The sequence below is a fragment of the Salmo salar genome, chromosome ssa20 (assembly GCF_905237065.1).
Source record: "Salmo salar chromosome ssa20, Ssal_v3.1, whole genome shotgun sequence".
In the NCBI taxonomy this organism is placed as follows: Eukaryota; Metazoa; Chordata; class Actinopteri; order Salmoniformes; family Salmonidae; genus Salmo; species Salmo salar.
The window spans coordinates 95,398,283-95,413,127 of NC_059461.1; the positions used below are offsets into that span (position 1 = coordinate 95,398,283).

At 49.6% G+C, this 14,845-nt stretch overlaps 1 protein-coding gene across 2 annotated transcripts in view; it reads right to left on the bottom strand.

Annotated features, from left to right (window-relative positions):
- The window catches only part of cntn5 (contactin 5), a 488,559-nt gene that overhangs the window by 216,168 nt on the left and 257,546 nt on the right, over window positions 1-14,845 (bottom strand). For both annotated transcript variants that reach the window (XM_045704177.1, XM_045704176.1), the window contains exon 7: window positions 10,928-11,131. In XM_045704177.1, coding sequence (XP_045560133.1) covers window positions 10,928-11,131 — 204 coding nt within the window. The remainder of the gene's footprint in view (window positions 1-10,927; window positions 11,132-14,845) is intronic.

Here is a 14,845-nt window from a genome sequence, read left to right on the forward strand (position 1 = left end):
AGCTGTCCCTGCTCATACTAAGGGGTCCTTATAGCTGTCCCTGCTCATTCCTGATTCATTTGGGATTTTAGACACATATTTTTGGAGAGTTTTGCTTCCCTCAACGTGCCACTTTGTTGATTCAATGCAGGTAGAACGTCCTAGTTGCATCACTTCTGTTTAAAATGAAAAGGAAAGAAAATAGTTTATCTATTTTGTTGCGCTGTTAAATTCGTATGGTTGTTTCATATCTGATGGACTCAGGGTGTTGTTACATATCATTTGAGCTGCGTGTACCACAAGCAAATGGTATCATTTCAGCTATATTCCTTGCCAAATTACCACAGTTTTATCACAAATTCAAAAACAGTCTGTTTGATTGAAGTAGGGAAATATGTGTTCCAACAACGAGCTGCAGTTTTTGGAATAATTGCATTCGTTCTATTTTCCACTGCGACTTGCTAGTGCCATTTAGAATTGATTGGTTTTGGTTTTGACCCTTGCCTGTTCTGGACTCTGTACCCGCCTGCCTGACCTTTCTGCCTGCCTTGACCACGAGCCTGTCTGCTACTCTGCACCTCCTGGACTCTGATCTGGTTTTGACCCTTTTGTCTGTCCAACACCGTTCTCTTGCCTTACCCTATTGGATTAATACATATTGTAAGACTCCAACCATCTGCCTCCTGTGTCTGCATCTGGGTCTCGCCTGTGTCTCGCCTTGTGGCCGTAAATTCATCACTGTAGAGCTGTCCATGTAGAAAATCCCAAAGAACAGGCAGAATAAACTAAATGGAATGTCTGTCTATCGAAAATAAGATACATTTATGTCTGTAACCGTGCAATTTTTTTTAAAACTTTCAACTCACCAAATTGAGCCCCGTTTCAAATGATCTCTCTTTGAAAATACCCGTTCCAGAAGCATCACTTCGGACTGGCAACTTTTTTCATCGGGAAAATGTTTTCTATTTTATTCTGTTATATCACATCATGGTGTTTTTCTATTTTTTTTACTATAAAATAGACGTGTCTTGAATGTGATAAGGGCTCAGGAAATAAGAATATCTCGTCTGCTAAATTAACAAATCAAGGCTATGCCATATACTGCTACAAGCAAGTGCCACTGGTGAGGTTACTGCCTTTTTGAGACTGTGTTTCAACATATATATATATAATATAATATAACTAGTTGATATTATGCATCAATAAATCAATCTTACACACGGCACATGTTTTTTTATTGACTAAATATACACTAAATATAGACACTGAGTGTATAAACATTAGGAATACCTTCCTAATATTGAGTTGCACCCATTTTTACCCTCAGAACAGCCTCCATTTTCCAGGGCACGGACTCTACAAGGTGTGGAAAGCGTTCCACAGGGATGCTGTCCCATGTTGACTCCAATGCTTCCCCACAGTTGTGTCCAGTTGGCTGGATGTCCTTTGGGTGGTGGACCATTCTTGATACACACAGGAAACTGTTGAGTGTGAAAAACAGCGTTGGTATTCTTGAGACACACTCAGACCGGTGCGCCTGGCATCTACTACCATGCCCCCGTTCAAAGGCACTTAAATCTTTTGTCTTGCCCATTCACCCATGTGTCATTTGTCTCAAGGTTTAAAAATCCTTCATTAACCTGTCTCCTCCTCTTCATCTACACTGATTGAAGTGGATTTAACAAGCGACATCAATAAGGGATCATAACTTTTACCCTGGATTCACCTGGTCAGTCATGGAAAGAGTAGGTGTTCTTAATGTTTTGTACACTCTGTGAATATAGGGCAATTTAGCAATTAGGATTTGTTAAATTTAATGGTTATGATAAATTATGCGTTGTTGCTCACAGTTGGCATATAGATAAATGTGCACATATTTTATATCCGGCCTTGTGTTCTACAAATATATTTGTATTTTATTTAATTGAGTACACAAGTTCAAAATCATTGTATTGTGTCAGAACCAAAGAAAAATGGTTGTGTTCTGTTCATAAATATGGATCGTTCTGTGAAGCAACAGCGTAGAATTGGAGGAAATGTATTAAAAACATATTTTTTTCAGTAAAATACTAATATTTATTTATTTATTTATTGTTTTACCCCCAACTTTCAGACAAAGTCAAGCGCCCATGCTTAGGGCACACTACATATTAATGTGTCCAAATACTACATCGTATGGTTCAGAGGTGTCATGCCCAAAGGAGGAACAAAGGCATGGGCATGTCAGAGGAATTTTGTGGATGAGAGAACTCTGATTGAACCAGGAAAAGAGTACCCTCCCCCCATCACTCTGATTGGACCGGGAAAAGAGTACCCTCCCCCCAGTCACTCTGATTGGACCAGGAAAAGAGTACCCTCCCCCCATCACTCTGATTGGACCAGGAAAATAGTACCCTCCCCCCATCACTCTGATTGGACCAGGAAAAGAGTACCCTCCCCCCATCACTCTGACTGGACCGGGAAAAGAGTACCCTCCCCCCATCACTCTGATTGGACCAGGAAAAGAGTACCCTCCCCCAGTCACTCTACCTAGTAAGAGGTTATTTCCGGGGTGCACCACGGAGTAAAGCTATGCATGGCAGGACGCTAGATAGTGTAGTGTGTGCAGACAATATCGTCAGTGGACGAAGAGAGAGAGAGAGAGCAGAGCAACACACAGCATTTGATTTGAATTTAGCTGCCGGTGATGGGCAGGACTTGCAGGATGTATGTTTGTAAATTAATTTAATCAAGCTAAGTAGCCTATTGATTCGTTCTTGATGAATAAATACAACTAAACTGTTTTGTTTCTCTGTAAGCCATTTCAAACTATCGATAAAGTTATAGCAGCTTGTTTATAACTAATCTTGTCTGCCTGCTGCCAAGGCTGCTAGACTTTAGAAAAGCAAGCAAAAATGTATGACTAAATGTACTGAATAAAACGGACATTCCTTTTTCAATATTGTACTCAGATTTTTACAGAGATGTAGAGAAGCATAAAATGTTTCTTTATAACAGACAGCTCAAGAGGTATGCAGAAAAATACTGGCCGTAGAAAAAGCTTATTTCAGGTGTTTGTCTGTCTCCTTTCTCCTCATCTCCTCCCGTCCTGCGTAGTGAAGGGAAGATCCATGACTTTACCACAGGGGTGTAACAGAGCCATGATGCAGCGATACAGGTTTGATTAGGGGCAGGACAGAGGTGAGGCAACACACAGATCCAGCTTGAGCTTCGAAACCTCCAAGGTAATTACCATCCACTTGCACTGGGGCACAGATGCCAGCGTCTCATTGGACAGAGGCATAGATTGCACCCTCTGATTACTCAGACTCCAGCATCTAGGGGAAGACACAGATTGCAGGCACCGAAGGGTTCAGCAGCGAGGTGTGCCAATATTACTTTCATCCTTTTAGACCCAAATTCTCAGTACAGGCTGAATATGCGAGAGGCGTCTGCCAAAAAAGTGTTTGGTGTAATGGGCTGCACGGCTGAATGGACCCTCGTATTAGACACCTTTATGTTGTGGAGACTACCCTCTGAGAGACTACCCTCTGAGAGAGACTACCCTCTGAGAGAGACTACCCTCTGAGAGAGACTACCCTCTGAGAGACTACCCTCTGAGAGAGACTACCCTCTGAGAGAGACTACCCTCTGAGAGACTACCCTCTGAGAGAGACTACCCTCTGAGAGAGACTACCCTCTGAGAGAGACTACCCTCTGAGAGACTACCCTCTGAGAGAGACTACCCTCTGAGAGAGACTGCCCGCTGAGAGACTACCCTCTGAGAGACTACCCTCTGAGAGAGACTACCCTCTGAGAGAGACTACCCTCTGAGAGACTACCCTCTGAGAGAGACTACCCTCTGAGAGAGACTACCCTCTGAGAGACTACCCTCTGAGAGAGACTACCCTCTGAGAGAGACTACCCTCTGAGAGAGACTGCCCTCTGAGAGAGACTGCCCTCTGAGAGAGACTACCCTCTGAGAGAGACTACCTTCTGAGAGAGACTACCCTCTGAGAGAGACTACCTTCTGAGAGAGACTACTCTCTGAGAGAGACTACCCTCTGAGAGAGACTACCTTCTGAGAGAGACTACCCTCTGAGAGAGACTACCCTCTGAGAGATTACCCTCTGAGAGAGACTACCCTCTGAGAGACTACCCTCTGAGAGACTACCCTCTGAGAGAGACTACCCTCTGAGAGAGACTACCCTCTGAGAGAGACTACCCTCTGAGAGAGACTGCCCTCTGAGAGAGACTGCCCTCTGAGAGACTACCCTCTGAGAGAGACTACCCTCTGAGAGACTACCCTCTGAGAGACTACCCTCTGAGAGACTACCCTCTGAGAGAGACTACCCTCTGAGAGACACTACCCTCTGAGAAACTACCTTCTGAGAGACTACCCTCTGAGAGACAACCCTCTGAGAGAGACTACCCTCTGAGAGAGACTACCCTCTGAGAAAGACTACCCTCTGAGAAAGACTACCCTCTGAGAGAGACTACCCTCTGAGAGAGACTACCCTCTGAGAGACTACCCTCTGAGAGACTACCCTCTGAGAGACTACCCTCTGAGAGAGACTACCTTCTGAGAGAGACTACCCTCTGAGAGACTACCCTCTGAGAGACTACCCTCTGAGAGAGACTACCCTCTGAGAGAGACTACCCTCTGAGAGACTACCCTCTGAGAGACTACCCTCTGAGAGAGACTACCCTCTGAGAGAGACTGCCCTCTGAGAGACTACCCTCTGAGAGAGACTACCTTCTGAGAGAGACTACCCTCTGAGAGAGACTACCCTCTGAGAGAGACTACCCTCTGAGAGAGACTACCCTCTGAGAGAGACTACCCTCTGAGAGACTACCCTCTGAGAGAGACTACCCTCTGAGAGACTACCCTCTGAGAGAGACTGCCCTCTGAGAGACTACCCTCTGAGAGACTGCCCTCTGAGAGAGACTACCCTCTGAGAGAGACTACCCTCTGAGAGACACTACCCTCTGAGAGAGACTGCCCTCTGAGAGACTACCTTCTGAGAGACTACCCTCTGAGAGAGACTGCCCTCTGAGAGAGACTACCCTCTGAGAGACTACCCTCTGAGAGACTACCCTCTGAGAGACTACCCTCTGAGAGACTACCCTCTGAGAGAGACTACCCTCTGAGAGACTACCCTCTGAGAGACTACCCTCTGAGAGAGACTGCCCTCTGAGAGAGCCTCTCAGCTTTTAAATACCCTTCCCCGATGACCTCACCACACCATTCATTGGACACAAATACGGATAATACAAAAATTATTATTTTCCAACACCTGAGTTAAGAAAGCAACCAGTTACTAGAAGAAGAAGAAGAATGACTCTGTCTAACATGTCTCTCGCAGAATTTCTCCTCTGCTTTTGTTTCTTGTATGAATCAGCGTTTTAATGACGTCTGAACATAGGCCTGACTTCCAGATCACGGGGTCCACTTCCCCTCCTCGTTTTCCATCTTTGTAAATGAGAGGAACAATCTGATTTACTATGGTAATGAGCTTAGCGTTATGTACGTCTCCAAGGAGTGCTTCACAACAACGAGGATATGCAAATCCAGACAGAAAGAGATGAGCTGGAGAGGACATCGTACTTCATGGCGAGGTAAAATGCTAAATACCTGCTGCCACATCAACTACAATGCCAACCGATACCTGTTTTTCCCGGAGCATGAAAGTCCTTTTCATTTAAACGCATTGGGAACCTTGGAGCGCATTTTCAATGACCCTCTGAAACCTTGACAATGACAAGCATCAGCGCTGCATTAGGTGACGATGAGAGACCCTCTGTGGAGCCAGATGTATGAAAACTCCTCAGGTTAGAGAAGAGAGAGAGAAAGAGAAAGAGAAAGAGAAAGAGAGAGAGAGAGAGAGAGAGAGAGAGAGAGAGAGAGAGAGAGAGAGAGAGAAAGAGAGAAAGAGAGAAAGAGAGAGAGAAAGACGCACCTGAATCCAACCCCTCTCCTTTCTCTCCAGCACCTCCGTCCGAGCCGAGACCCCTGAGAGGCTAACAGTATAAAAGACCGAGCATCCCATTCACCAATGACAACCATTGATTCAGTTAATTTTATGCGGGAGAGATGATTTCCCCGACGGCTGGTTTGGCCAGGGCACATTGTGCATGATTGGAGAAAGCTACTAATGATAAAGCTTCCTGACTATCTATTCCTGACACTGTCTCTCTCTAAGGCCTGCAGAGCTGCCCACCAAGGGCCCACCAAGGGCCCACCAAGGGGAACACAATGATAAAGCTTCCTGACTATCTATTCCTGACACTGTCTCTCTCTAAGGCCTGCAGAGCTGCCCACCAAGGGCCCACCAAGGGCCCACCAAGGGGAACACAATGATAAAGCTTCCTGACCGTCTATTCCTGACACTGTCTCTCGAAGGCCTGCAGAGCTGCCCACCAAGGGCCCACCAAGGGCCCACCAAGGGCCCACCAAGGGGAACACAATGATAAAGCTTCCTGACTATCTATTCTTGACACTGTCTCTCTCTAAGGCCTGCAGAGCTGCCCACCAAGGGCCCACCAAGGGCCCACCAAGGGGAACACAATGATAAAGCTTCCTGACTATCTATTCTTGACACTGTCTCTCTCTAAGGCCTGCAGAGCTGCCCACCAAGGGCCCACCAAGGGCCCACCAAGGGCCCACCAAGGGGAACACAATGATAAAGCTTCCTGACCGTCTATTCCTGACACTGTCTCTCGAAGGCCTGCAGAGCTGCCCACCAAGGGCCCACCAAGGGCCCACCAAGGGCCCACCAAGGGGAACACAATGATAAAGCTTCCTGACTATCTATTCCTGACACTGTCTCTCGAAGGCCTGCAGAGCTGCCCACCAAGGGCCCACCAAGGGCCCACCAAGGGCCCACCAAGGGGAACACAATGATAAAGCTTCCTGACTATCTATTCCTGACACTGTCTCTCTCTAAGGCCTGCAGAGCTGCCCACCAAGGGCCCACCAAGGGCCCACCAAGGGGAACACAATGATAAAGCTTCCTGACTATCTATTCCTGACACTGTCTCTCTCTAAGGCCTGCAGAGCTGCCCACCAAGGGCCCACCAAGGGCCCACCAAGGGGAACACAATGATAAAGCTTCCTGACTATCTATTCTTGACACTGTCTCTCTCTAAGGCCTGCAGAGCTGCCCACCAAGGGCCCACCAAGGGCCCACCAAGGGGAACACAATGATAAAGCTTCCTGACTATCTATTCTTGACACTGTCTCTCTCTAAGGCCTGCAGAGCTGCCCACCAAGGGCCCACCAAGGGCCCACCAAGGGCCCACCAAGGGGAACACAATGATAAAGCTTCCTGACCGTCTATTCCTGACACTGTCTCTCGAAGGCCTGCAGAGCTGCCCACCAAGGGCCCACCAAGGGCCCACCAAGGGCCCACCAAGGGGAACACAATGATAAAGCTTCCTGACTATCTATTCCTGACACTGTCTCTCGAAGGCCTGCAGAGCTGCCCACCAAGGGCCCACCAAGGGCCCACCAAGGGCCCACCAAGGGGAACACAATGATAAAGCTTCCTGACTATCTATTCCTGACACTGTCTCTCTCTAAGGCCTGCAGAGCTGCCCACCAAGGGCCCACCAAGGGCCCACCAAGGGGAACACAATGATAAAGCTTCCTGACTATCTATTCCTGACACTGTCTCTCTCTAAGGCCTGCAGAGCTGCCCACCAAGGGCCCACCAAGGGCCCACCAAGGGGAACACAATGATAAAGCTTCCTGACTATCTATTCTTGACACTGTCTCTCTCTAAGGCCTGCAGAGCTGCCCACCAAGGGCCCACCAAGGGCCCACCAAGGGCCCACCAAGGGGAACACAATGATAAAGCTTCCTGACTATCTATTCCTGACACTGTCTCTCGAAGGCCTGCAGAGCTGCCCACCAAGGGCCCACCAAGGGCCCACCAAGGGCCCACCAAGGGGAACACAATGATAAAGCTTCCTGACTATCTATTCCTGACACTGTCTCTCGAAGGCCTGCAGAGCTGCCCACCAAGGGCCCACCAAGGGCCCACCAAGGGCCCACCAAGGGGAACACAATGATAAAGCTTCCTGACTATCTATTCTTGACACTGTCTCTCTCTAAGGCCTGCAGAGCTGCCCACCAAGGGCCCACCAAGGGCCCACCAAGGGGAACACAATGATAAAGCTTCCTGACTATCTATTCCTGACACTGTCTCTCGAAGGCCTGCAGAGCTGCCCACCAAGGGCCCACCAAGGGCCCACCAAGGGGAACACAATGATAAAGCTTCCTGACTATCTATTCTTGACACTGTCTCTCTCTAAGGCCTGCAGAGCTGCCCACCAAGGGCCCACCAAGGGCCCACCAAGGGGAACACAATGATAAAGCTTCCTGACTATCTATTCTTGACACTGTCTCTCTCTAAGGCCTGCAGAGCTGCCCACCAAGGGCCCACCAAGGGCCCACCAAGGGGAACACAATGATAAAGCTTCCTGACTATCTATTCTTGACACTGTCTCTCTCTAAGGCCTGCAGAGCTGCCCACCAAGGGCCCACCAAGGGCCCACCAAGGGGAACACAATGATAAAGCTTCCTGACTATCTATTCCTGACACTGTCTCTCTCTAAGGCCTGCAGAGCTGCCCACCAAGGGCCCACCAAGGGCCCACCAAGGGGAAAACACCTTTCAAATGAATATCTGATGTATGCATATGTAAACATATTACAGGAAGTGAAATATTAGACCACTTCCGGGTTGGCGTGCCTGAGTGCTCATGTATTATAGTACCTAAATCTGCCATTGGGTTTCCACCTGGATGAGGAGGGCACAGTGTGTGAGGGATGAGGAGGGTACAGTGTGAGGGATGAGGAGGGTACAGTGTGAGGGATGAGGAGGGTACAGTGTGTGAGGGATGAGGAGGGTACAGTGTGAGGGATGAGGAGGGTACAGTGTGAGGGATGAGGAGGGTACAGTGTGTGAGGGATGAGGAGGGTACAGTGTGAGGGATGAGGAGGGTACAGTGTGAGGGATGAGGAGGGTGCAGTGTGAGGGATGAGGAGGGTACAGTGTGTGAGGGATGAGGAGGGTACAGTGTGAGGGATGAGGAGGGTACAGTGTGAGGGATGAGGAGGGTACAGTGTGTGAGGGATGAGGAGGGTACAGTGTGAGGGATGAGGAGGGTACAGTGTGTGAGGGATGAGGAGGGTACAGTGTGTGAGGGATGAGGAGGGTACAGTGTGTGAGGGATGAGGAGGGTACAGTGTGAGGGATGAGGAGGCAGTCAGGGGCGTGTCATGGGCGTGTGTAGAGGGAAGAAGGGGTGTGTCAGGGGCGTGTCAGGGGCGTGTGTAGAGGGAAGAAGGGGTGTGTCAGGGGCGTGTGTAGAGGGAAGAAGGGGGTGTGTCAGGGGCGTGTGTAGAGGGAAGAAGGGGTGTGTCAGGGGCGTGTCAGGGGCATATGTAGAGGGAAAAAGGGGTGTGTCAGGGGTGTGGCATGGGCGTGTGTAGAGAGGTGAAGGGGTGTGTCAGGGGCGTGTGTAGAGAGGTGAAGGGGTGTGTCAGGGGCGTGTGTAGAGGGGTGAAGGGGTGTGTCAGGGGCGTGTCAGGGGTGTGTGTAGAGGGAAGAAGGGGTGTGTCAGGGGCGTGTGTAGAGGGGTGAAGGGGTGTGTCAGGGGCGTGTGTAGAGAGGTGAAGGGGTGTGTCAGGGGCGTGTGTAGAGAGGTGAAGGGGTGTGTCAGGGGCGTGTGTAGAGAGGTGAAGGGGTGTGTCGGGGGCGTGTGTAGAGGGGTGAAGGGGTGTGTCAGGGGCGTGTCAGGGGCGTGTGTAGAGGGAAGAAGGGGTGTGTCAGGGGCGTGTGTAGAAGGGTGAAGGGGTGTGTCAGGGGCGTGTGTAGAGAGGTGAAGGGGTGTGTCAGGGGCGTGTGTAGAGAGGTGAAGGGGTGTGTCAGGGGCGTGTATAGAGAGGTGAAGGGGTGTGTCAGGGGCGTGTCAGGGGCGTGTGTAGAGAGGTGAAGGGGTGTGTCAGGGGCGTGTGTAGAGGGGTGAAGGGGTGTGTCAGGGGCGTGTGTAGAGGGGTGAAGGGGTGTGTCAGGGGCGTGTGTAGAGAGGTGAAGGGGTGTGTCAGGGGCGTGTGTAGAGAGGTGAAGGGGTGTGTCAGGGGCGTGTCAGGGGCGTGTGTAGAGAGGTGAAGGGGTGTGTCAGGGGCGCGTGTAGAGAGGTGAAGGGGCGTGAGTCTCACCATCTGTTCTGAGTGTGAGTGGCGTGGTGAAGGGGCGTGAGTCTCACCATCTGTTCTGAGTGTGAGTGGCGTGGGCGGGCTGAGTCTCACCATCTGTTCTGAGTGTGAGTGGCGTGGTGAAGGGGCGTGAGTCTCACCATCTGTTCTGAGTGTGAGTGGCGTGGTGAAGGGGCGTGAGTCTCACCATCTGTTCTGAGTGTGAGTGGCGTGGTGAAGGGGCGTGAGTCTCACCATCTGTTCTGAGTGTGAGTGGCGTGGTGAAGGGGCGTGAGTCTCACCATCTGTTCTGAGTGTGAGTGGCGTGGTGAAGGGCGTGAGTCTCACCATCTGTTCTGAGTGTGAGTGGCGTGGTGAAGGGGCGTGAGTCTCACCATCTGTTCTGAGTGTGAGTGGCGTGGTGAAGGGGCGTGAGTCTCACCATCTGTTCTGAGTGTGAGTGGCGTGGTGAAGGGCGTGAGTCTCACCATCTGTTCTGAGTGTGAGTGGCGTGGTGAAGGGCGTGAGTCTCACCATCTGTTCTGAGTGTGAGTGGCGTGGTGAAGGGCGTGAGTCTCACCATCTGTTCTGAGTGTGAGTGGCGTGGTGAAGGGCGTGAGTCTCACCATCTGTTCTGAGTGTGAGTGGCGTGGTGAAGGGGCGTGAGTCTCACCATCTGTTCTGAGTGTGAGTGGCGTGGTGAAGGGCGTGAGTCTCACCATCTGTTCTGAGTGTGAGTGGCGTGGTGAAGGGGCGTGAGTCTCACCATCTGTTCTGAGTGTGAGTGGCGTGGGCGGGCTGAGGACCCTGGCGTTGGTCACCGTGTTCTTCACCAGACAGATGTAGCTGCCCACGTCGCTAGGCTGCACCTTGGACACGTACAGGTTGCCCGTTACCTGGGAGATGAACCGCCGGCTATCCTCGGCAACAAACGACGGGAACTCGTTGAACACCCAGCTGTACATGATCTCTGGAGAGGAGGAGGAGAGGAGAGGAGGAGAAGATGAGAGGAGAAACGGAGAGGAGGAGGACAGGAGAGGAGACACAGAGAGGAGATGAGATGAGAGGAGAGGACAGGAGAGGAGAGGAGGAGGAGATGAGAGGAGAGGACAGGAGAGGAGATGAGAGGAGGAGGAGAGGAGGAGGAGAGGAGAAGGAGGAGACACGGAGAGGAGGAGGAAAGGGGGAGGAGAGGAGACATGGAGGAGAGAGGAGACACCACATTACTGTAGTCTACCTGAGAGGACACCACATTACTGTAGTCTACCTGAGAGGACACCACATTACTGTAGTCTACCTGAGAGAGGACACCACATTACTGTAGTCTACCTGAGAGGACACCACATTACTGTAGTCTACCTGAGAGGACACCACATTACTGTAGTCTACCTGAGAGGACACCACATTACTGTAGTCTACCTGAGAGGACACCACATTACTGTAGTCTACCTGAGAGGACACCACATTACTGTAGTCTACCTGAGAGGACACCACATTACTGTAGTCTACCTGAGAGAGGACACCACATTACTGTAGTCTACCTGAGAGGACACCACATTACTGTAGTCTACCTGAGAGGACACCACATTACTGTAGTCTACCTGAGAGAGGACACCACATTACTGTAGTCTACCTGAGAGGACACCACATTACTGTAGTCTACCTGAGAGGACACCACATTACTGTAGTCTACCTGAGAGGACACCACATTACTGTAGTCTACCTGAGAGGACACCACATTACTGTAGTCTACCTGAGAGGACACCACATTACTGTAGTCTACCTGAGAGGACACCACATTACTGTAGTCTACCTGAGAGAGGACACCACATTACTGTAGTCTACCTGAGAGAGGACACCACATTACTGTAGTCTACCTGAGAGGACACCACATTACTGTAGTCTACCTGAGAGGACACCACATTACTGTAGTCTACCTGAGAGGACACCACATTACTGTAGTCTACCTGAGAGGACACCACATTACTGTAGTCTACCTGAGAGAGGACACCACATTACTGTAGTCTACCTGAGAGGACACCACATTACTGTAGTCTACCTGAGAGAGGACACCACATTACTGTAGTCTACCTGAGAGGACACCACATTACTGTAGTCTACCTGAGAGGACACCACATTACTGTAGTCTACCTGAGAGGACACCACATTACTGTAGTCTACCTGAGAGGACACCACATTACTGTAGTCTACCTGAGAGAGGACACCACATTACTGTAGTCTACCTGAGAGGACACCACATTACTGTAGTCTACCTGAGAGAGGACACCACATTACTGTAGTCTACCTGAGAGGACACCACATTACTGTAGTCTACCTGAGAGGACACCACATTACTGTAGTCTACCTGAGAGAGGACACCACATTACTGTAGTCTACCTGAGAGAGGACACCACATTACTGTAGTCTACCTGAGAGGACACCACATTACTGTAGTCTACCTGAGAGGACACCACATTACTGTAGTCTACCTGAGAGGACACCACATTACTGTAGTCTACCTGAGAGGACACCACATTACTGTAGTCTACCTGAGAGAGGACACCACATTACTGTAGTCTACCTGAGAGGACACCACATTACTGTAGTCTACCTGAGAGAGGACACCACATTACTGTAGTCTACCTGAGAGGACACCACATTACTGTAGTCTACCTGAGAGAGGACACCACATTACTGTAGTCTACCTGAGAGAGGACACCACATTACTGTAGTCTACCTGAGAGGACACCACATTACTGTAGTCTACCTGAGAGGACACCACATTACTGTAGTCTACCTGAGAGGACACCACATTACTGTAGTCTACCTGAGAGAGGACACCACATTACTGTAGTCTACCTGAGAGGACACCACATTACTGTAGTCTACCTGAGAGGACACCACATTACTGTAGTCTACCTGAGAGGACACCACATTACTGTAGTCTACCTGAGAGGACACCACATTACTGTAGTCTACCTGAGAGAGGACACCACATTACTGTAGTCTACCTGAGAGGACACCACATTGCTGTAGTCTACCTGAGAGGACACCACATTACTGTAGTCTACCTGAGAGGACACCACATTACTGTAGTCTACCTGAGAGGACACCACATTACTGTAGTCTACCTGAGAGAGGACACCACATTACTGTAGTCTACCTGAGAGGACACCACATTACTGTAGTCTACCTGAGAGAGGACACCACATTACTGTAGTCTACCTGAGAGGACACCACATTACTGTAGTCTACCTGAGAGAGGACACCACATTACTGTAGTCTACCTGAGAGGACACCACATTACTGTAGTCTACCTGAGAGGACACCACATTACTGTAGTCTACCTGAGAGGACACCACATTACTGTAGTCTACCTGAGAGGACACCACATTACTGTAGTCTACCTGAGAGAGGACACCACATTACTGTAGTCTACCTGAGAGGACACCACATTACTGTAGTCTACCTGAGAGAGGACACCACATTACTGTAGTCTACCTGAGAGGACACCACATTACTGTAGTCTACCTGAGAGGACACCACATTACTGTAGTCTACCTGAGAGAGGACACCACATTACTGTAGTCTACCTGAGAGGACACCACATTACTGTAGTCTACCTGAGAGGACACCACATTACTGTAGTCTACCTGAGAGGACACCACATTACTGTAGTCTACCTGAGAGGACACCACATTACTGTAGTCTACCTGAGAGGACACCACATTACTGTAGTCTACCTGAGAGAGGACACCACATTACTGTAGTCTACCTGAGAGAGGACACCACATTACTGTAGTCTACCTGAGAGGACACCACATTACTGTAGTCTACCTGAGAGGACACCACATTACTGTAGTCTACCTGAGAGGACACCACATTACTGTAGTCTACCTGAGAGGACACCACATTACTGTAGTCTACCTGAGAGAGGACACCACATTACTGTAGTCTACCTGAGAGGACACCACATTACTGTAGTCTACCTGAGAGGACACCACATTACTGTAGTCTACCTGAGAGGACACCACATTACTGTAGTCTACCTGAGAGGACACCACATTACTGTAGTCTACCTGAGAGGACACCACATTACTGTAGTCTACCTGAGAGGACACCACATTACTGTAGTCTACCTGAGAGGACACCACATTACTGTAGTCTACCTGAGAGGACACCACATTACTGTAGTCTACCTGAGAGGACACCACATTACTGTAGTCTACCTGAGAGAGGACACCACATTACTGTAGTCTACCTGAGAGGACACCACATTACTGTAGTCTACCTGAGAGGACACCACATTACTGTAGTCTACCTGAGAGGACACCACATTACTGTAGTCTACCTGAGAGGACACCACATTACTGTAGTCTACCTGAGAGGACACCACATTACTGTAGTCTACCTGAGAGAGGACACCACATTACTGTAGTCTACCTGAGAGGACACCACATTACTGTAGTCTACCTGAGAGGACACCACATTACTGTAGTCTACCTGAGAGGACACCACATTACTGTAGTCTACCTGAGAGAGGACACCACATTACTGTAGTCTACCTGAGAGAGGACACCACATTACTGTAGTCTACCTGAGAGGACACCACATTACTGTAGTCTACCTGAGAGGACACCACATTACTGTAGTCTACCTGAGAGGACACCACATTACTGTAGTC